The following is a 20,156-nucleotide window of genomic DNA, read 5'->3' as shown; positions in this document are numbered from 1 at the left end:
TAGATTATAACAGCTTATCGACTTCGCCGGCGCCATGGGCCGACACTCCTGGCATTGGAGGGCGCTCTTGGCTCATGTATGCACTGGTGACTCTTAATCTCATTAAAGTCTTGTTTTGTCTTTTAGCATTCTACTATGCTATTGACAACCCCGGCCGAGTCGGCAAAGGTCAATATCTACAGGATACGCTTCGGGTTATGTGGAGCATGGGGGCTATTGAGAAAGACCAGGCAACTTTAATAGGTTCTGAGAAGCTATGGCAGAAGGAACACGATAAAAAATACACCCTTTACTTTGGAACAGATGGCAGTGGAGCCGCTCTGAAAATTGGAGATCCAAACGGCCCTCTGAAGAATGTAAGTCTACGTTACAATAAGAATGTTCTCTGTGACCCATCTAGGAATGTTTTGTTTTGATCACGCATTTCAGACGTAGGGCCTTGACCAATGAGATGATTATGAATATAAAAGCTCACGACTTGAACCTTGGTGATGCTTGATTTGCACTTGGCAAGTTTTGATTGCAATCTTAAGAAATTAGTTCGTCTGCAGTCTATAGTAGTCTAAATAATAATATTTACAAGAGACATTGTAAGAGGAATGTCATAACACATGGTTGGTCGCTGATAGTACGAAAGCGGTGCAGGATTAGATTTCGTTCCGCCCGTTGGCTTGTTGGTCTGTTTGTGTGTAACCCCAATGGAGCACCACCAGCTTCGCAACAGCCCAACCAGCCAAACGAGCAGCTATGGACTTTGGCGAATCTACAGCAGATAGTCGGCCCATAACATACCAGGATTATCAAACATCAATGATGCAGTCTCAGCCGCAACCACCTTCAGAAACGGAATACGCCAATGTTTACCAAAACATGCCAGCCATAGATTTCAATCCATCCCAACCATCCAATCGAATGATGCAGTACCGCCTACCTTCTGGAATGTCTCCGAAGGCATCAAGCAGTTATAAAGAGGAGGTACATCCTAATAGTTATAAAAACCTACCAGACATGGAAACCAGCCGACCCACTCCTAGGATGCACCCACCGATACACCTCATGGCATGCCTCTAAGGGCAGCAAGGAGACCTTATGACGAGCCTAGTATTCCTAAGAATTTGTCAAACATGGAATCCAGCCCACCAGCCAGAATGGTGTCCCCATTACCAACGAAATCCCTAGAGCCAGAGCCAGCAAACAGCTTCCAAACCATCCCTAGCACTACTGAAATCAACGCCCCGGGAAAAAGCTGGCAACCAAGGACGTCTCAGGCAGCGAGACAGCTCCAGGAACCGTACACAATGTCTTCAGACGAAGTCAATCCTAATCTTTATAAACACGTATGAGTTATGGAGGCCAGTAACAACATCGCTCTGGCAGTAAACCAGAACGGTTACCAAAACCACCCATGGGTGCAGTCCATAGCAGCCCCTGGCACTTCTGAAAAAGCAAAGCTGTACAAGGAACTGCCAAATGACGATATGATCAAGACTGTTCTTAGAACTCAGAGTAAGTTTTGTACATGGTGTATTGCTTTGTCTTGCGACAGTGTTGGTGACACATTATCCATCTCTAAATTGAATAGAACAGTGGCTGGGGCGGGCCGTGTTAACGCTGGTAATTCTTCTTGTCGTTGCAATCGGCGTTGTCCTGGCGTGGAAGCAGGAGGCACCCAGCAAGTCTAGCGTGGAATATCAAACTAACGTCGGTAGTTCAAATACTACAAGTCCTTCTGTAAGTGGCGTAATAGCTAGTAGTTTACCACCCAATCCTGTTGCCTCGGGTGTTGCCGCTCAAGCATCGCCGGTACGGGTGCCGAGTGCGGCTCCAGTCGTCGGAGCCCCAGTCTCTGTAGCATCTCCCGTAGCAATAGTGGCAGCACCACAAGTTTCTCCATCATCAGGATATTCAGACTGCTGTACTCCAAATAATGTAACGTATTCAACAAACTCGGACGGAACTTACACCGCCACCTGCCGCGGATGTGCTGTTTATGTTGGTTGTCCAATAGGATATATTTGTCCCATTCCGGAGACTGTCCAAGTCGTTGTTTCCAGTCTTTTAGACCGTGTAGATTGTGCTTATGGTGGGGCAGTTGGATTCCGTTATGATCCAGCCACACAGTATTTTGCATGTGATAATACTTGTTACGCCAGTTATACATCTGGTGGGTTTATAAAATTCGTAGGACCACCAAATGGCAAAGGACAGCTACTTGGCGGCTACTGCTGACCCTTGTCTGCTCGGCCCATGTAAGGATCCCATCTCATATAATTGGAGTAGTTTGTAGTGGTCAGGATGGTTAATCAGGAGTGAAGAAAAAATATAGTAATAACAGTCGTAAGTAACCACAACTATGTTTATTGGGTTAGAATTACGTGCTTTACGGTTTGGTTTACGTGGGTTTCAAGTTAACTTGAGTCTCTGAGATTTACATGGTTGCTACTTCACATTCCATGACACTATCCGTGCAATACGGGACATGACAAATTCTCATGGTGTGGTGAATTTGTGGTGGAAAGGGGGGGTTTAGAGGAAGGGTCTATAGCGGTCGCTCTATGTTGAGATATACGACGCATCGTATACAAAATTGAATGGAGATCCTTAATTGACACGGTCTCAAAGAGACTCCTTGTTTACGCTATTACCAAACGCGTATGTGGAAACTCTATATCGATGACAGCAAAACGATTTCATTATGGAACACGTCGAAATATCACGAGCACCGTGACATGAGACCGTGAAAAGGACATTTCATTCCTTATGATTAGTATCAGATGGCATGCTTCCTCGAATACGTACGTATACTCGGCGATTGCACGCACTGTCATGACCAAGTCAAACCCCCTATTCGTCGAACTTGAAGACAGGTAAAGAGTGTTTTGATTTCTGATCTTTACATACTGGAACGAGGAGCGAACTATTGTTAACGGCAGTAAGTGACAACATCAACTTTTGGCGCTTGGATTTCAAGATTGTCGTATCATCAATATTGAGAAAGAAGCAGTTGCTTCACAGATTGGAATACATTCAGATCTATGAGATCAATCGCAATTTACAGCCTATCATTGGCGACCCGGTTGACATCGAACTTGATCGAACGTTAAGGAAGCTTTCAGGAAGCAGCAAGAAAAGTTGTCAAAGTCCGCTGCATCATCAATAAGCTACTATAGAACTCGGCTAGACGCGCGGCAGCTCCTTTCCAGGCTACTCAACCGCGCTCATCAGAATCTCGCCTCTCAAGGTTTTTTTCTGCATTTCTGCAAAAATTGCCATTCGCGAGGTGAGAGACGGAAAGAGCCTTTATAATTAGTTTAGAAAATCGGGACACCCAAATCCATATCAAACTGACTGATTAAGCAATCATTCAGCCCTATAAAGATTACTTGACAAGTTGGGTTGCCAACACTTTCGAATCTTCATCCGTAGCAGTCGACCAAGACACATCCTCTTCATCCAATCTTCCATACGTTGCTGTAGCCGGTACTGCAATCGCAATCCTCACTGCTACTGCCTACTATCTCCTCGGCCCTTCCTATAAACGTCGTCGAATCAGAAACAAACGAGAATCCTCTTCCACTTCAAGCCCACTTCTCGATCATTCTTCCCGTACTGCAAGAGATAAAGCAATGTCTGTAGTTGGAATTGATTTCGGAAACCAGAATACCGTTGTTGCTGTTGCTAGAAACAGGGGTATCGATGTCATTGTCAATGAAGTTTCAAATCGTGCCACTCCGTAAGTTGCACTTTTGATGCTATTTTTATTGATTTATCTTGATATTTGATGAATATCCTTGTATTTTTCATCATATCTGATCATGGATGTGATTGGATGTGTGTTAAGACACTGACTGACAACACACTCATCATCTCAAACAGGTCTTTGGTATCTTTCGGTGAAAAGCAACGATATCTCGGTGAATCTGCAAAGACACAGGTAAATTTTTGATTCCAAGGGGTCACTGCTTTATCCATATGAATAACGAACAACTTTGTTTTAGGAAATCGGAAACTTCAAAAACACTGTAGGATGCCTAAAACGATTGATTGGAAGAACATTTAAAGATCCAGAGATCACGAAGTTTGAAAAGAAATTCATCAACTCTGACTTGGTTGAAGCTGAATCTGGTGAAGTCGCGGCTGGTGTAAGTGGTCAAAAAAACCTCAACAGAGGATTGTCCAATGCTTATCAATGCAACTGTTTTACTCACTATTTGCAAACATAGGTCATGTATCAAAACGAAAGACAAGAGTTTGCCGCAACTCAGATCGCTGGGATGTTCTTCACCAAAGTCAAAGAATATACTGGTAAAGAACTCAAGGCTCCAGTCACCGATGTCGTCATCTCATGTCCTGGATGGTTTACCGATCGTCAAAGACGTGCATTGCATGAAGCTGCTGAAGTAGCTGGTCTGAATCCATTGAGAATCATGAATGATACTACCGCTGGTATGTATTTTTGGGACGACGTGTCTACATGCGTGCTTCATCTGACTCCATTGATTCTTTAGCTGCTCTCGGATACGGAATCACAAAGACAGACCTCCCAGATATCGTTGCAACTCCAACAGCCAAACCACGTATCGTCGTATTCGTAGATGTTGGTGAATCATCATATCAAGTCTCTGTCGTGTCCTTTGTCAAGGGAAAACTCATTGTCAAGGCTGCTGCATATGACAGGAACTTGGGTGGTCGCAACTTTGATGAAGTGTTGGTTGAACACTTTATTGAGGAATTCAAGGGCAAATACAAGATTGATATTGGAAGTAATGCCAAGGCTAGATACAGGTTACGTGCTGCTTGTGAGAAGGTCAAAAAGGTATGAACAACTCTCAATTGGTACCGTTTTATAACTCAGTGACGCTCTTTAACTGAAATTCATGTTGCGATATAGGTGTTGAGTGCCAATTCTATGACGCAACTAGCCGTAGAATGTATTATGGATGACAAGGATGTACAATCTGTTGTCAACAGGTGAGCGTGATTGAGTCATCTGACGGATATGGAGAAGATTTGTGTCTATTTTTACTCCACTCACACACATACTCATCAAATTACAACCAGAGCTGACTTTGAAACTATGGCCGCATCACTCATTCAACGATTCGAAGCTCCTATCAAGGAAGCTTTGGAATCTGCTGGTGTCACTCCTGCTGAAGTAGACTTTGTAGAATTGGTCGGTGGTGGTACTCGTGTCCCATCTCTCAAGCAATTTTTAGCAAACATGTTTGATGGTAAGCAACCTTCGAGAGATTTTGAAAAGACGGCGAAGGATGGTCAAGAGAAAGCCGCAGCATGTTGGCATTATGTCTTTAGCTCCGACTTTCCTTTTGCATGAGTTCGGCCTTAATGACATTTCCAATTTCCCTTAGAATCGAAATTGTCTACTACCCTCAACCAAGACGAAGCAGTCGCTCGTGGTTGTGCTCTACAATGTGCCGTCATCTCCCCAGTATTCAAAGTTCGAGACTTTTCAGTCCAAGACTGGAACTCATACCCTGTACAATTGTCGTGGGACCCATCCGTCATCCCCACGCCCAAATCTGGTGAAAAGGAAACAAAAATGGAAGTCTTCCCTGTAGCAAACGCTATACCCAGTACCAAAGTCTTGACCTTCTACCGTTCTCTCAACGATGAGGAATTGGCTGCCAAGGGTGGATCTGTGACTTTTGAATTAGATGCTCATTATATAGATCCAGATACTCCTGGTCGAGATATTCCTTCTGGTGTTGGTACTGCTATTGGTAAATGGACTATTCAAGGCATTAAGAAGCCGGTCCCTCAAGTTGGGGATATTGCTAGTGGAGCTGCTGAGAAGGCTCAAGCTACCATTCGAGTTAAGGCCAAGTTGGATGGTAATGCCATTGTTAGGTAAGCATCGGTGGTTAGAGAGGGTTACCCGCAACCTGCTATTACCGCCAACTATTTAGGGGGGGGGGGGGTTTGACTGGACCGGTGTTTTCGAACTAATATCTCACACTTTCAACCTAGCATGGAAGCTGCTCAACAAATCGAAGAAGCACTAGTCGCCATCAAGGACGATGAACCAGCTGCAAAGGATGCCAAGAAGCCGGAAACAAAAGAGAATGGATCTTCAGCCATGGATACAGATGATGTGCCAGCCGACTCTACAGAAAGCTTGGCCGAATCAGCACAACCCGTACCACCCAAAACCAAACGCATAGTCCGTAAACACGACTTGACCATCGTTGCCAAAACCACTGCTCATCCACGTGAAGTAATCACCAAATGGCACGCCGCCGAATTAGAAATGGACGCATCAGATCGTCTAGTCATAGATACTGCAGACCGTAAAAACGCATTGGAAGAATATGTATATGAGACTCGTTCAAAACTCGAAATGGCTTGGAGTGAATATATTACAGATGCTGATCGACAGTCCGTACTGAAGGAATTAAGTGCTACTGAAGATTGGTTGTATGGTGAGGGTGAAGATAGTACCAAGAGTGTTTATTCGGACAAGTTGAAGCATCTCAAATCGCTTGGTGATCCTGTCGCTTTCCGATATCGTGAATGGGATGAACGTGCTCGTGCCGAAAGGATGTTTAGAGAGTATGCCAACTCGGTGTTGATTGCTCTTGCTGCTGAGGTGAGAATAATTCTGTTTGCTCCTCTTTTTTTTGTTGTCACTCGTCGCAGGAAAACTTTCAGATTATCGCGTCGTCATGTTCAAGCCAATCACTAACATTCACTCACTCTCCCATTATTCAGGATGGTCGATTCGCTCACATCCCAGCAGCTGACTTGGACAAAGTCAGTACCGAAGTACACAAAAAATTGGATTGGTTGAATCAAGCCATTTCCAAGCAAAACGCTATGGAACGGTATCAAGATGTCCATGTCACTGTCGACAAAATCAACCAAGAAAAGACAGTATGTCGCTACGATATCATTTCGTTTTTTGGCTCTCTTCAATTCTGATACCTGTTTTCGTTTTTCTCTAGGCATTATTCCACACAGTCAACCCAATATTGACAAGACCCAAACCAGCTCCAAAGAAGGAAGAACCCGCAGCAGCTCCTGCAACTCCAGCAGAGACACCAGCTCCGGAAACTCCTGCCACACCAACCGAGGATACTGTGATGGATGATGTCGTCGAATAATAAATATAGAGATGTGTTTTTGCAGCAGATCACCCCCCTTCTAAAGACGACCAAAAAATAACCCCCTTTCTATAGAACATATATAAACGAAAAACATACCATGGCATTTTGTTATTTGTGCACAGCGAGGGTTCATCGCGAGAAATGAGTGAGAAGATGCTTCGGATTCACTTCGGTTACCTCGGTCCGGCTTTTACGGTCTTGCTAAGAAACGTCGAAATCGCCCAAAAAGGTACATATTGCACAAGAACGCAGGTAGCAACACCAAAAGCGTCCAACTGTTCTGGGATAATAAACTGTATATTGCGAAAGAAACAGGCAAACAACAAGAATGTATAGATTTTATGCTTTTGTAGGCTCAATCTTGATGAGCAAATCATTTGCGGTGAGAGAATCACCAGTCTTGACCAGAACTTCAGATACAACACCAGCTGTAGCAGAAGCGACACTGGTTTCCAGTTTCATGGCACTCAAGACCACGACAATGTCACCAGCATTCACAGCAGATCCAACCTTGACTCGTACGTCAACGACGACACCAGCCTGTTGGAAATTTGGGTACGAAACATGGTAAGAACATAGGCAACAAAACGGAGATCCTAGCTGATAAATCTGATACTCACCATCGGTGCTCCCAGCTGCATCTTGTCTTTCGTATCAGCCTTGGGCCTTGAAGGTGTCAGTGACGCAGCGGAATTGGCCTTGTGATCTACAGCGTTTGAAAATTTCAGAGTTTTCACTCAACCTTGCTTTGTTCAACAAAGCACTTTTCATACCTGATACAGCCACCATACGAGCTTCACCATTGACTGAGAAGTAAATGTCACGCTTTCCAGTAGCGTCATTGACTGGGCCTATATTTTAGAGATAAATGTTGGTATATCAGAGTTCTAACAGAACAACGCGGCACTCAAACTAAAAAATGGGAAACCAATTCACTAAGCATACCGATGGCTAATAATTTGACAATAAGTGTCTTGCCAGTTTCCAGTTCGAATGAGAATTCTATGAGAAGGGATTGACGTCTTTCAAAGAAGGGCTTCCAAGCACACATTACCCAAAACAGTTACAGTACACGCAAGTTACCTTCACCAATAACCAACGGAGTAAGAAGATGGTATGTTGGAAGATTGGTAAGATGTCCAAATGTAGACAGGAAGGTGCGGAATTCTTTGAAGACCTAAGTTTCGGAAGATGTGGTGGATCGGCTCGCCAAAAAGTACCGGAGAGTTCATAATCTACCTGAGGATACAAGGCAGCACTAATCACATCAGTTTCTGAGATCTTGCCTTCACCCCATTCATCTTCCAAGCTCCTCTAATTTATAATGATGATGAGTCGAGTACCTAAACTGTTTCTTTACTGTTATGCAAAAGCTTTAGGTACCTTCAACTCTTCCAAATCCATTGGTGGAATTGACAATCCCGGACGTTCATTGATTGGCTTTAGTCGTTTGGACGTCAGAATACGAGTTCGAAGAGGTTCTGGGTATCCATATGGAGGTTGACCCAATGCACCTGTTGAAGAGTTTGAATGTAAGAAAGTTTTAATATAGAAACAAACGTGCATTCTCATCCGTACGTAAGTACCTTGATAGTATTCTACAACACTCTTTGGCAATGACAATTCTTCACATCGAGATATAACATCTTCTTCAGAGAGTTTGTTTTGAACGAGGAATTGTGCAAAATCACCAACGACCTTTGATGATGGTGTGACTTTCACTATGTCACCACAAAGCAAGTTGGCAGTAACATAAGCCTTTTTGATTTCCTCCCATTCTTTGCCCAATCCTAAGCTTTGGGCTTGGAAGAGCAGGTTTGTGTATTGACCACCTGGTATTAGGAAGAACATCCAGTTAGTCCAATGCTAAGCACGCGTGTATGCCTCATGTTTTAAACAGCGGTTTTTTACCTGGCATCTGATGAACCAAGACACTAGAATCTCCCGATAAAAGCTTGGGATCGAAACATTGATATAATCTTCGGACTTGTACCCAGTATTGGTTCATGGTTTGAACAGCATCGAAGCTAATACCGGTATCTTGTGGTGTGTTCTGATATGTAGCTACGATGGCTCCCATGCTGGGTTGAGATGTCATTCCAGACATGCTGTCAACAGCACAATCCACAATATCAGCACCAGCTTCAATGCAAGCAATGTATGTCGCGACCCCTGTTCCGACACTGCAAAAAGAGGTAACTGGATTGGTCTTATGTTGGCCACAAAAAACCGAGTCCACGTCGATGCCTTACGTATCATGAGTATGCACATGAATAACCAAATCCTGATACTTCTTCCGAATACTTCCAACCAACAATGTTGCAGCTTTAGGTGTCAAGAGACCAGCCATATCCTTGATTCCCAAAATGTGAATTCCAGCATTGACAAGTTTCTCAACCAAATCCATCCAATAGTCCAAATTGTACTTGACTTTATGAGGATTGGCACAATCTCCAGTATACGATAAAGCGCCTTCTGCTACACCATTTGCCTTCTTAACTGCATCAATCCCAACTTCCAAGTTTGGGAAGTAGTTCAAAGAGTCAAAGATTCTGAATATGTCGACACCTTGTTGCTTGGCGAGACGACAGAATTCGTAGACGACATTGTCAGGGTAGTTGGTGTATCTGTAGTAAACACTTGAGAATAGCGCATTGTAATTTTTCTTATTTTTTGCTCGTGCTTACCCAACTGCAGATGCTCCTCTCAACAACATGGAGAATGGAATATTGGGCACGGATTTGCGCAATAACTGTAATCGCTCTAAGATGTATCATAAGATGATAAGAAATCTAAATTTCAAAAGATAGCAACACAAGTACCCCACGGATCCTCATATAAGAATCGCATAGCGACATCGAATGTGGCGCCTACACAGAATGGTAGTTGAGACTCACAAAGGCAATTGTTTAACGTTTTTTGACGCAAGAACGTACCTCCCCAACACTCCAGAGCAAACGCCTTCTTTAGAGCGTGAGAGGTCAATGGAGCAATATGGTTCAAATCAGTAGTCCGAACACTATTCAAAACTAGCATTAGCGCAGAGTTCGACTCAACAAAAACAGTCAACGAAAACATATTCTAATTACCGTGTTGCCAGCAAACTCTGATGCGCATCTCTCCAAGTAGTATCCATAATCAATGCACCAGAATGAGCTCGAATGGCTCGACAAAAGGCTTCTGGACCTTGATTGTCAAGAACACCCTTCCATCCTTCCGTGCATGGTGTCTCAGCGTTGATGGCAGTTAAGCCCGGCAATGTTGGTATAGGAATGGTCCCTTTCACGCCTGGTGTTCCGTCTTGGCCTTCAAAGTACTTTTTGGATCCATTGACCGCAGTCTCGCCCAAGTATCTGAGGAGACGTTGACCACGGTCACGACCTTCACCAGATTTGAGAAGCTCGTCTTTGTAGTCGTCAATGAATGTAGTCCAGATCTTAGGAAATAAATAAAAAAGTAAGTTAAAAACTGACGTCGCAATAGCATGCACGCCAGGACAGCCACATAGCTCTTACCTTGCCACCCTCAATAAAAATTGGATGTGTGAGCAGCTTTAGGACGAAAGCTATGTTGGTTTTGAGCCCACGGACTCTGAACTCTAGGAGCGCACGCAACATCTTCCTTCGCGCAGACTCGAAATCAGCAGAGTGACAAGTGACTTTAACCAACAGAGAATCATAATGCGGTGTGATGATCGCACCTGTGTCGAAAATCGTATTAGTGAATTCGTGATTAATAAAGAGAGAAAACAGTGACCTACCAGAGTAACCAGGACCTCCATCTAGTCTCACACCTGGAATAAGTTGTTAGCCATTGGGTTTTTTCGGCCACTTGGAGCAAATGAAATATAATTTACCTGGACCTCCAGCACTTCGATAAACTTCAATCCTTCCAGTATCGGGCTGAAAGTTACGCAATGGATCTTCAGTGGTGACACGAGCCTGAATGGCATAACCACGACATGTAATGCTCGACTGAATCAATCCAAGCTGTGGAAGAGTCGCTCCCATTGCAATCTGCAACTGAGAGCCAATCAAATCAAGGCCACATATTTCTTCAGTTACTGTATGTTCCACCTAAAGGATCAGATATGGTTATAGAGGTCACTCGTTGAGCACGAGGCGCAGCATGTCTCTTTTTGTACCTGAATACGAGGATTGATTTCAATAAAGTAATGACGGTTCTGGCTATCTACTAAGAATTCAGCAGTTCCAGCGTTTCGATAGTTGACAAATGTAGCGATTTTGACGGCATCTTCTAATATAGATTTCCGAACGTCGTCTGGTAATCCTAATGCTGGAGCCATTTCAACCACCTTTTGATGCCTTCGTTGGACGGAACAATCTCTCTCAAAGAGATGAATGATATTGCCAACAGCGTCACCAAGTAATTGCACTATGATATTTGAATAATTCGTCAATAGGATCGTACATTGGTGGGTTTTTTTGCGCAGTGTCATACCTTCAATATGCCTCGGCTTTTCAACAAGTCGTTCGATAAAGCAAGTTCCATCACCGAAGGCATTTAAAGCTTCAGACTGGCACGTACGGAATAGATGAGGGAAGTCGTCAGCATTCCTCACTACTCTCATACCACGACCACCACCACCCATCGAGGCTTTGATGATGACAGGTAGACTATATAGACAAGGTCAGACCCATCGTGGAAAGTGCTTCTTGTTTGACTTTTGCACTCACCCAGCCTTTGCAATAAAAGCCTGCCCTTCCTCAACGGTGCTAACAGCACCTTCTGTACCCGGCACGACAGGAACACCACACTGCACAGCAACATCTCGTGCTTTCGTCTTGTCACCACAAGAATCAATAACCTCTGGTCGTGGTCCAGCGAAAGCAATGCCCGCGGCTTCAACCTTACGAGCAAACAGAGCATTCTCCGCTAGGAAGCCATATCCTGGATGTATCACTTGGACGTTTCGAGCCTTTGCGATTCTAAAGCAAAGAAGGGTAAGATATGAGCACATGCAGTAATAGTTTTCCAAAAAAAAGAGCCCTTTCAAAAATTGATATGAGTGCATGTCAAGTTGTGAGTTTGTGCATACTTGAGTATCTCGTCAATAGCCAAGTATGCACCAACAGGCGTGAACTGGCCAACTTCTCCAATCTGATAAGACTCATCGGCCTTGTATCTATGCATAGACAATCGGTCTTCATGGCTGTATATAGCGACTGTCTTCCATCCTAGTTCGCGAGCTCCACGTATCACACGTATAGCTATCTCCCCACTAAGGTAATAAATAATCACGTCAGAAAATCAAATCAAATTTGATATTGTCTCAGTCGTTATCTCCTCTTGATGCACAAGGTGTCAAAAAGCGTGAAAATCTTCATGGAATGATTGCGACCAAAGTCGACGAGCAAGACGGTATCCATAAAACGTTTCGACGATATAATTTATGTGTTGATTTACATTGAGAATCACTGGTAGTTTCATTCAAGAACGAGCTTAAATGATAACGAATTTGACCAAAATAAGAGCTTGTACTGACCGATTAGCAATGAGAACTCTCGGAGCATCAGAGCTTCCAGTAGATATGTCCAGATCAAGCAAATCCAGCATTGAACTCTTTCTTGAGTGGCCCATTGTTGCAAAGATCAAGTAATGTCAAAAAGTCAGAGCTTGAGCTACATTAAGTATTCAGGCTCCGCTCAAAATTCAACCTATACGCCCATCGGCTAGATCTTTTTCGTGCAGATAATTGCTGGTTGAAATTAGTTATTGAAGAGGCCGTAGCTCAATAATTGATCGATAAGGTGTTGATACTTGCCATTTTACATCCTTTACAAACTTGATTGTCGCGTACATGATCAGCCCACTAGATGAATCTTAGCCGTAAAGATCACGTTATTAAATTTAAGTCGCGCTGGTTCAGTAGCTCTTGGTGTTGTAAACCTGCTGATTTTGTGCGAAAACGTTCTCACAATTTTCGTGTGAACGAATACAACCACGATTCTTCAGATGGGACTAGGAGAGGAATCTACAAAACGCCATTCTGTGGCCATGAATGTGTTTACGAAGCCCCTCTCCGTGCTCGGAAAAGGTTTGACACTGCGGTGGGAAGGTTCGCGTCCGAATCAACCACGCTTGAGGCCACCGCCTTCACACGGCACCAAATCTTCATGAGATTCTCGAATATTTATTCAGCTCCTTTTATCTATACCTTGGATACATGCTTACACGATGCGACTACAAACCAAACCAAATAATGATGAGGATCTTCTATTTTGCTCTTGAAATCTATGCGGCATTATTACACAATGCGACTACCAATATACAAACCAGCCAGCAACGACAACCCTACAGTGCCCCACATCATCAAAGGAGCGACCTGAACGAATGATGTAAACTCCCTCTTGGCTCGTTTCCCTAAATGTATTGGAGGAGCAGGTTCATATCGTGGGATTTTGGCCCATGCAGGAGGAGTGGGTGCGAGACGATGGGTAGGGTAACCGCCATTCAGTACAACTGGGAATGGACTGGTAGCTCCGAGTGATAGAGCTGCGAGTAGACCTGACGTAAGTCCATCCTCTAAAGCGACAAAAGAATCGTTGGCCAGGAAACACAATTGCCATACTGAGCAACAGAATGCGCTTTACCATGAAATCCATAATTCGTCCACGCTCCACAATAAGTCGTACAATACAATCCCTGGATCTTGTTCAAGGTTTCCTGTGACATGATGGTCTCATTACAATAATACGGATGGTCATAATACCATTCACCCAAGACAGGACCTTTTGGTTCCCACATTGGATTCATGGTGACAAACACATCTCCAAACTCTTGTACGGGAATGAAGGTTTGTAAGCGGTTCATCCAGTATGTGAGACACATTGTGTTTAATTTCGTTGAATCGAGCAAATAATTCCAAGAGCTCCATGTTTTGCGGCGGACTGGCATGAGCTGCAACACAAAAAAAGGAAGAATTGTGAGTGGTAAAATGCACAATTACTTCAGCGATGAAGGCGATTTTTACCGAAGGATCACGATGCAACACTGCGCGATTTCTGACATATTTGATACCACCGATTATCTTTTGTTCGTCTGGTGTTGCTTCTGGTCCTAGAATCTTCAATGCTTGATCCGTATGACATGCCAATATAACATGGTCGAATACTTCAGAGCCACCTCGGGAATCATTTATAGTAATTGTACGTGGATGTGTTGAGTTTTTATCCTTGGATCGTGTTATAGACGTAACGGCTGTATTAAGACGTACGTCTTTGACTGTTTCGAGAATCTTGTTCACATAACTTTTGCTAAATAAAAGTTTGAGATGTCAGACGTGAGTCTAATGTTATGCGACTTTTACAACCTGGTTTTTTTACCTTCCATTCAACACAGTCCTCCACGTAGGCCGATCTGTAACTTGAAGTAGCATATGATTACGCATAAAGCGCACCAAAGTCAGCAATGGGAACTGATCTAATGCCATATCAGCCGGTGCACTCCATACAGAGGCGGTCATTGGCACGATATACGACTCGTAGAAGAACTTTGAATAATTATATTTTGTAAAGAACTCTGCCAACGTCATATGAGCATATGGATGACCTAGCATTCAAACGTTATCATGTTTGGTCATGCAAAAAAGACCACGAAGAGTTATTCCTATCACCTTTGACGAATGTATCGGCATCAGCTCTCATCTTGCCAGCCTCATCATACATATCTTGATCCACTTGCTCTGCGATATCAGTGGCTTGTTCATCGAAACGAATAGTGTCCCAAATCATTCTCCACATGTTTAAGCTGAATAGGTTGGATCGTTGGGCGAAAACAGTGTCTATATTGTCACCAGCCCATTCAAAGACTCCTTTATCTTTAGAGACTGCAAAGGACATGTTGGAATCTGTAAGCTCGACATTCAGCTGCTTCAAAAAGTTCAACAAGTTTGGATACTAGGCGTGAGAGAGTAGGGTTGCTTGTGAGATAAGAGTGTGTTGGTATGCATTAGCCGGGAACAAGACCACCGAGACAGAACTCATGCGATGTTGTACGCTACACATGCTAATAAGCTCTACCATATGGACATACTGTATGAGGATTGCAGACAATAAACCCCGTGTCCACAGGAGCTTTGAGCTTCGGATCATACAAGCTCTCGATTTCGACAGTATGAGTATGACCTCCAATCCATTCGCCTTCTTCATATACAACTACTTGAAACTTTTCTGGTTGGCGAGCCAATAGATAGGCAGCAGACAATCCGGAAATTCCGGATCCCTAAGGTAGTGATTGTCAGAGCAATGCGATGCGATGCACAAAGATAGACCAATGTCGAATATGTACTGGACTATAATTATAAAGAGACACGAAATGCTGTCGTTTGACTTACGACAACAGCTATCCTGTGAACCATCTTGCATAAATGTTTGGATGCGAGTTTTGCAGATTCCGAACAGTCCACTAACAAGCTGCGATCGCTCTAAGCAAGCCGGGTCAGTAGGAATCAGAGGTAAGCGGAGTATATGACTGTCTTGGAATACGTGTACCTTGCAGATCGAGAATCTTTTGAATCTTTGTGGTTTTGCTCAGGGGTTCGTTTGCTAATGTCTTTGTCAAGTTTCTCCACAACTAACATCAATCCATTCCAACCATTTAAAAATAAGATCGAGACACTATATCCCTACTGATTGCACGTGAATCTATCTACAATGCCACTCAAACCCCAACTCAAGCCTGAAAATGGCCAGCTTCTTGCCGTCCCGAAATCGACTTCAGCTCTTACTTCGATCTTCAACGCCCCATATCGCATGCTAGCTTCATTAGGTACGCGTTTTGCTTCATCGACTAGTTTGGAATCCATTCGCATCCTCATATCTTTTGATCCTGTGCATATTTTCAACATGAAGCATTGCAGGAAACAACATACAAGCTAACCCCATATTCCTTTTTCCAAACCTAGCTCAATCTGCATGTCTTGGATCATTGACCAAGATGCATATTGGCTACTTGACTGTTGAAGTCCAGAACAACCAGATTCACGAATTTGGTGACAAGGACTCGGACATGCGAGCTCACGTCCACGTCTTGAGCGATTCATTGTGGATCCGGCTAGCCACATTCAGTGCACTGGTATGCAAGCCGATTTGAGCACTGGAACGTTCGGGCTGAATCGTGTTGCAACTAGTACTCATTTGACACTCCTTACTATAGGGATTCGCTGAAGCCTTCATGGCAGATGAAGTCCGCGTCGACAATCTGGCAGTCCTCCTCAAGCTATTCATCATCAACAGAGATGTCATCGGCGACATGGATCCCTTCCGAATCTCGGAACTACTCGTCACAATCCTGCATTCAAACATTCCAAACACCATCTATAATGCCTTAAACAACATCAAGGCTCATTATGATCTCGGAAATGAGCTTTTTGCAAGCTTCTTGGATCCAACTATGGTGTGATTTCGTGTCTCGCCAAATCCTTTTTACACTATCGTTAATTCTATTCTCATATGTGCAGACTTACTCTTGTCCCATCTGGGCTAAGGAAGATGAAACATTGATGGATGCACAGTTAAGAAAGATTCATACTGTGCTTGAAAAGGCTCAAATTCAAGAGGGCGATAATGTTTTAGAGATCGGGACTGGCTGGGGCGCATTGGCAATAGAGGTAAAACTATCATCATCCACCGGAAAGCCCCGTAACGATATCCGTACTGAGGATACATCCTGTTTTCCTTAGGCAGTTAAAAAGTACAAGTGCAAAGTAACTTCCTTGACGCTCTCCAAGGAACAAAAAGTCTTGGCCGAACAAAGAATCAAGGCTGCCGGCTTTTCCGATTCCATCACAGTCTTGTTGCAAGACTACAGAACTCTGGCCAAAGATCAACAGTTTGACAAGATTGTTACTGTTGAAATGCTAGAGGCGGTTGGACCACAGTTTCTGCCAACATTCTTTGAGACTTGTGACCAGCTATTGAAGAAGGATGGTATTCTAGTCTTACAGGTAATGCCAAAAAAAGCTACGTACGTCCGTCGAATGTAGCTCACACAAGTTTTCAAAAACACATCTAGGTCATCACTATGCCTGAATCGCGATACGACTCATACCTCAATTCAGTCGATTTCATCCAAAAGTATATCTTCCCTGGAGGTGTGTTCTGTTGAAGTAGTCAGCAGTTTCTCACAAGGACCAACTATATTTGAACACGGCGCTGATCAAACCAGTACATGATAGGCCACTGTCCCTCCATCACTGCTCTCACAACCGCCATCCATCAAGGCGCCCACGGAAACTTTGTCATCAATCATCTCGAAGATATCGGGCCACACTACGCAAAGGCATTGCGTCTATGGAGAGAAAAGTTTTGTCAACAGTATGATGCTGTTGTAGCTAGTAGTGGTATTAACTCTGAAGTCTATGACGACGAGTTTAAACGCAAGTGGGAGTTCTGTAAGTTCAATGGAAGCGGGGTGATGCTACGTGTTGAAACTGATTCCAACTCCTTGGCACATTTAGACTTTGCGTACTGTGAAGCAGGCTTCGCTACTTCAACACTCGGAGATATACAAATAAGACTGGTTAGAGAAGGAAACCTCTCATTGTTGAAAGGTGTTCCATTATAAGGCAACAGTATACAAGTTTAGAGTTTGGCAAAATCCTCAGATGTTGGGGACAAGAAGATACATTTGACATAGAAGGAGAGAGTGGAACAGTAGTGGTGGTGAAAGACATAGTAGTATTCAGGAGAAGTGAACCGAAAAGTAGTGCGTTTGGAGGTTGAACCGCTTTGTTGTGTAAATTCCAGTTGTTGTTATATGACTCATAGTTAAAGAATTAATAGAGAGATAGTTAGAATCCAGATTTGAATATTGTAAAAGCAGCATTATATTGGGTTTGTAAAAGAGAAGCACCGGTTTTGTGATTCAAAAAAGAGAGAACAGATTACTATAGGCAAACTACCACTTTGATAAACTAGCAAATTGGTAAAACTATACAATACTAACAGATAGACTCGAGCACACACTCTCCCCCACACAATTGACATTTATCCCCCCCCCATAACACATCACCACATGACAGACTTAACAGTTTCCCCCAGAAGTTTGGTTGATTTAATGGTGGTGATCATCATTAACGGCATGGTTGGCATACAAGTTTACAGTTCGTGCTCTAACTTTGGCAGAAGCACTATCAAGAAACAACGTTATCATTAGTTGTCTATTTTTGGTCACACTGATAACGTGCTTGGAAGGTGCGATTTCAAACAATAGGAATTGAGGAGAGACAACTGATGTGTAAGGGAAATGTACCTGAGTTCAGCAGCCACAGACTGTTGCGATGGTGGCGAGTTGGCCATTAGCCATCCGTTTACTTTGGGGAGTGATTTCCCCATAGGCGGCGATAACTTGTCTGTGTCGACTGCTGTGGTCGCAGGGGCTCCTCGCATGGGGATTGCCATGGGTTGTGTGGTGGTTGTGGCCATCATGCTCGTTTGTCCGGGGTGGTTTTGTTCGTATTAATGTTGTAAAGGTCGATGTTTCCTTGTGGGTTTTGGTGGGGGTGTTAATCTGAGAAGAAGGCAAAAGCTATCGGGTAAAATTGGCAAGTCGTCAAGACGAGCGGGTCAAGGCCATGGAAGGTAGTTGCTCAGAGTGTAATGCTATTCAATAAGTAAGGAGGGATTTTTCTATACAAATTCTACGTGCGGCACAGATTTATTTCTTTGCAATGGCGGAATCAACGAATTTCGTGATGGTGATTTCATCACGGGAGCCAATGAATTTATCAATCATCTTTCCAGACTTGAATGCTGCTACAGTAGGCAGCGACGTGATCTAATACAAGAACAACGTGTATTCGTCAATATGTGAATTGCCAATACATTGCCAACCCTGGCTTTTCGAGGTGTTTTGCGGCGGATCAAGTTTATGGCATATCGAATGAAATAATAGCTTCCAGTGTAGCATCTTGATGCTTCCTCCCATTCTTTCCAAGACGCATACACCATTCAAGGCCAAACAACTCACCTCATACTTTTCAGCTACCTCTCCAGCCTCATCTACATTCACCTTCACCAAAAAGGTCTTGCCATTCTTTTCAACTACTCGCTTCAATGCAGGTGCTAATACTCGACATGGTCCACACCAACTAGTCAAGTATATATGTGTTTGAAATCCAAAGTTGATGTCACAGAAAACAACCTCAAATTCCAACCAACGAGAGGTAAGCTTACTCGGCATAGAAATCGACAATGACTACTGTATCTCCAGCCTCAGTTAATGTAGTGTGGAAGTCCTTGTCTCCTCTTTCAACGACGCTTCCAAGTTTTATCGCTGCGTATTGCAATGCTGAAGCATGAAACCTGGATGTGGCAACAGTAGATCGAATTACTGGTTGTTTGGTGACGCTTTTAGCGATTCCAACTCCTCGGGATATCAACCTGCTTGCCATTTCTGTGTAGGCTTGTGTGTTTGGGTATAGGTGAATGATGGAAGTAGAAGAGGGAGTTTTTAAAGGTTGGATTCGCGTGAAACGTAGAAAATCACGGCGCAGTCGCGATAATGCTAATTGGAAGCACGAATCGATGAGTTTGTTGGTTTTAAAGGACGCGCTTGGCACATGTGAAGCCAAATCAGGGGAGGACAACCAGGACTCAAATTCGCAACGGGTTGACTTTACACGTGTCGCCTTCATGGCTCAATCATCTTTCATCTTTATACACAACTCTTAACAAATTGCTACTCTACAACATGTTACTTTTTGGCTCCAGGCGATATGTGGTATATCTCACTCTGTTCCCTCCCACCATAATATTAGTCTCTGTTCCTTTGGCATTCCTAAATAATACTAGATGCCTTGCGATCCTGAGTTTGCTTACATAGATATCGTTACATAACGATGTCCAAACTTGGGCATGGATGCTGTTTCGATGGATATGGTGCTCAATTCGTCGATTGGATTGAGTGACGAATTGAGCAATTAGTGACGTTACAACAATGTTGCTGTTGAAATTTAGGTATCGTTCCCTTAAGAACTACGCTGCTTCCCTTTCGTCGAGAAAATCCTTC

General features: G+C 43.6%; 5 protein-coding genes across 5 annotated transcripts; 2 read left to right on the top strand and 3 right to left on the bottom strand.

The window, feature by feature from the left end:
* Positions 1-747: 747 nt before the first annotated feature.
* SmJEL517_g05873 (uncharacterized protein) lies at positions 748-7,121 on the top strand (the record flags this gene model as incomplete). The annotated part of the gene is made up of 15 exons (XM_031171799.1): positions 748-975; positions 1,035-1,337; positions 1,416-1,506; positions 1,583-2,164; positions 3,427-3,733; positions 3,877-3,934; positions 3,999-4,142; positions 4,224-4,446; positions 4,509-4,816; positions 4,892-4,971; positions 5,062-5,231; positions 5,370-5,868; positions 5,989-6,607; positions 6,730-6,891; positions 6,963-7,121. The coding sequence occupies 15 exons, from the start codon at positions 748-750 to the stop codon at positions 7,119-7,121; spliced, it is 3,933 nt and encodes a 1,310-aa protein (XP_031022222.1).
* Positions 7,122-7,463: 342 nt separating this feature from the next.
* On the bottom strand, positions 7,464-12,725 carry SmJEL517_g05872 (pyruvate carboxylase; the record flags this gene model as incomplete). Its single annotated transcript, XM_031171798.1, has 22 exons — positions 7,464-7,664; positions 7,745-7,830; positions 7,898-7,975; positions 8,070-8,126; positions 8,208-8,301; positions 8,364-8,438; positions 8,508-8,638; positions 8,711-8,956; positions 9,036-9,307; positions 9,377-9,751; positions 9,812-9,887; positions 9,947-9,994; positions 10,061-10,143; positions 10,214-10,560; positions 10,640-10,824; positions 10,885-10,917; positions 10,981-11,200; positions 11,269-11,519; positions 11,586-11,761; positions 11,822-12,073; positions 12,184-12,366; positions 12,631-12,725. 22 exons carry the CDS (start codon positions 12,723-12,725, stop codon positions 7,464-7,466), a joined length of 3,564 nt encoding a protein of 1,187 aa, XP_031022223.1.
* A 667-nt stretch (positions 12,726-13,392) lies between these two features.
* On the bottom strand, positions 13,393-15,504 carry SmJEL517_g05871 (uncharacterized protein; the record flags this gene model as incomplete). Its single annotated transcript, XM_031171797.1, has 7 exons — positions 13,393-13,670; positions 13,739-14,045; positions 14,119-14,401; positions 14,471-14,696; positions 14,761-15,043; positions 15,180-15,368; positions 15,481-15,504. The coding sequence occupies 7 exons, from the start codon at positions 15,502-15,504 to the stop codon at positions 13,393-13,395; spliced, it is 1,590 nt and encodes a 529-aa protein (XP_031022220.1).
* Positions 15,505-15,799: 295 nt separating this feature from the next.
* SmJEL517_g05870 (uncharacterized protein) lies at positions 15,800-17,711 on the top strand (the record flags this gene model as incomplete). Its single annotated transcript, XM_031171796.1, has 8 exons — positions 15,800-15,914; positions 16,051-16,220; positions 16,302-16,541; positions 16,606-16,755; positions 16,828-17,091; positions 17,160-17,238; positions 17,323-17,538; positions 17,605-17,711. 8 exons carry the CDS (start codon positions 15,800-15,802, stop codon positions 17,709-17,711), a joined length of 1,341 nt encoding a protein of 446 aa, XP_031022221.1.
* Positions 17,712-18,803: 1,092 nt separating this feature from the next.
* On the bottom strand, positions 18,804-19,539 carry SmJEL517_g05869 (uncharacterized protein; the record flags this gene model as incomplete). Its single annotated transcript, XM_031171795.1, has 3 exons — positions 18,804-18,923; positions 19,116-19,236; positions 19,322-19,539. The coding sequence occupies 3 exons, from the start codon at positions 19,537-19,539 to the stop codon at positions 18,804-18,806; spliced, it is 459 nt and encodes a 152-aa protein (XP_031022207.1).
* Between the last annotated feature and the right edge of the window lie 617 nt (positions 19,540-20,156).

Source organism: Synchytrium microbalum (genome assembly GCF_006535985.1).
Source record: "Synchytrium microbalum strain JEL517 chromosome Unknown SmJEL517_scf0063, whole genome shotgun sequence".
Taxonomy (NCBI): domain Eukaryota; kingdom Fungi; phylum Chytridiomycota; class Chytridiomycetes; order Synchytriales; family Synchytriaceae; genus Synchytrium; species Synchytrium microbalum.
This window is presented reverse-complemented; position numbering and strand designations above follow the sequence as displayed.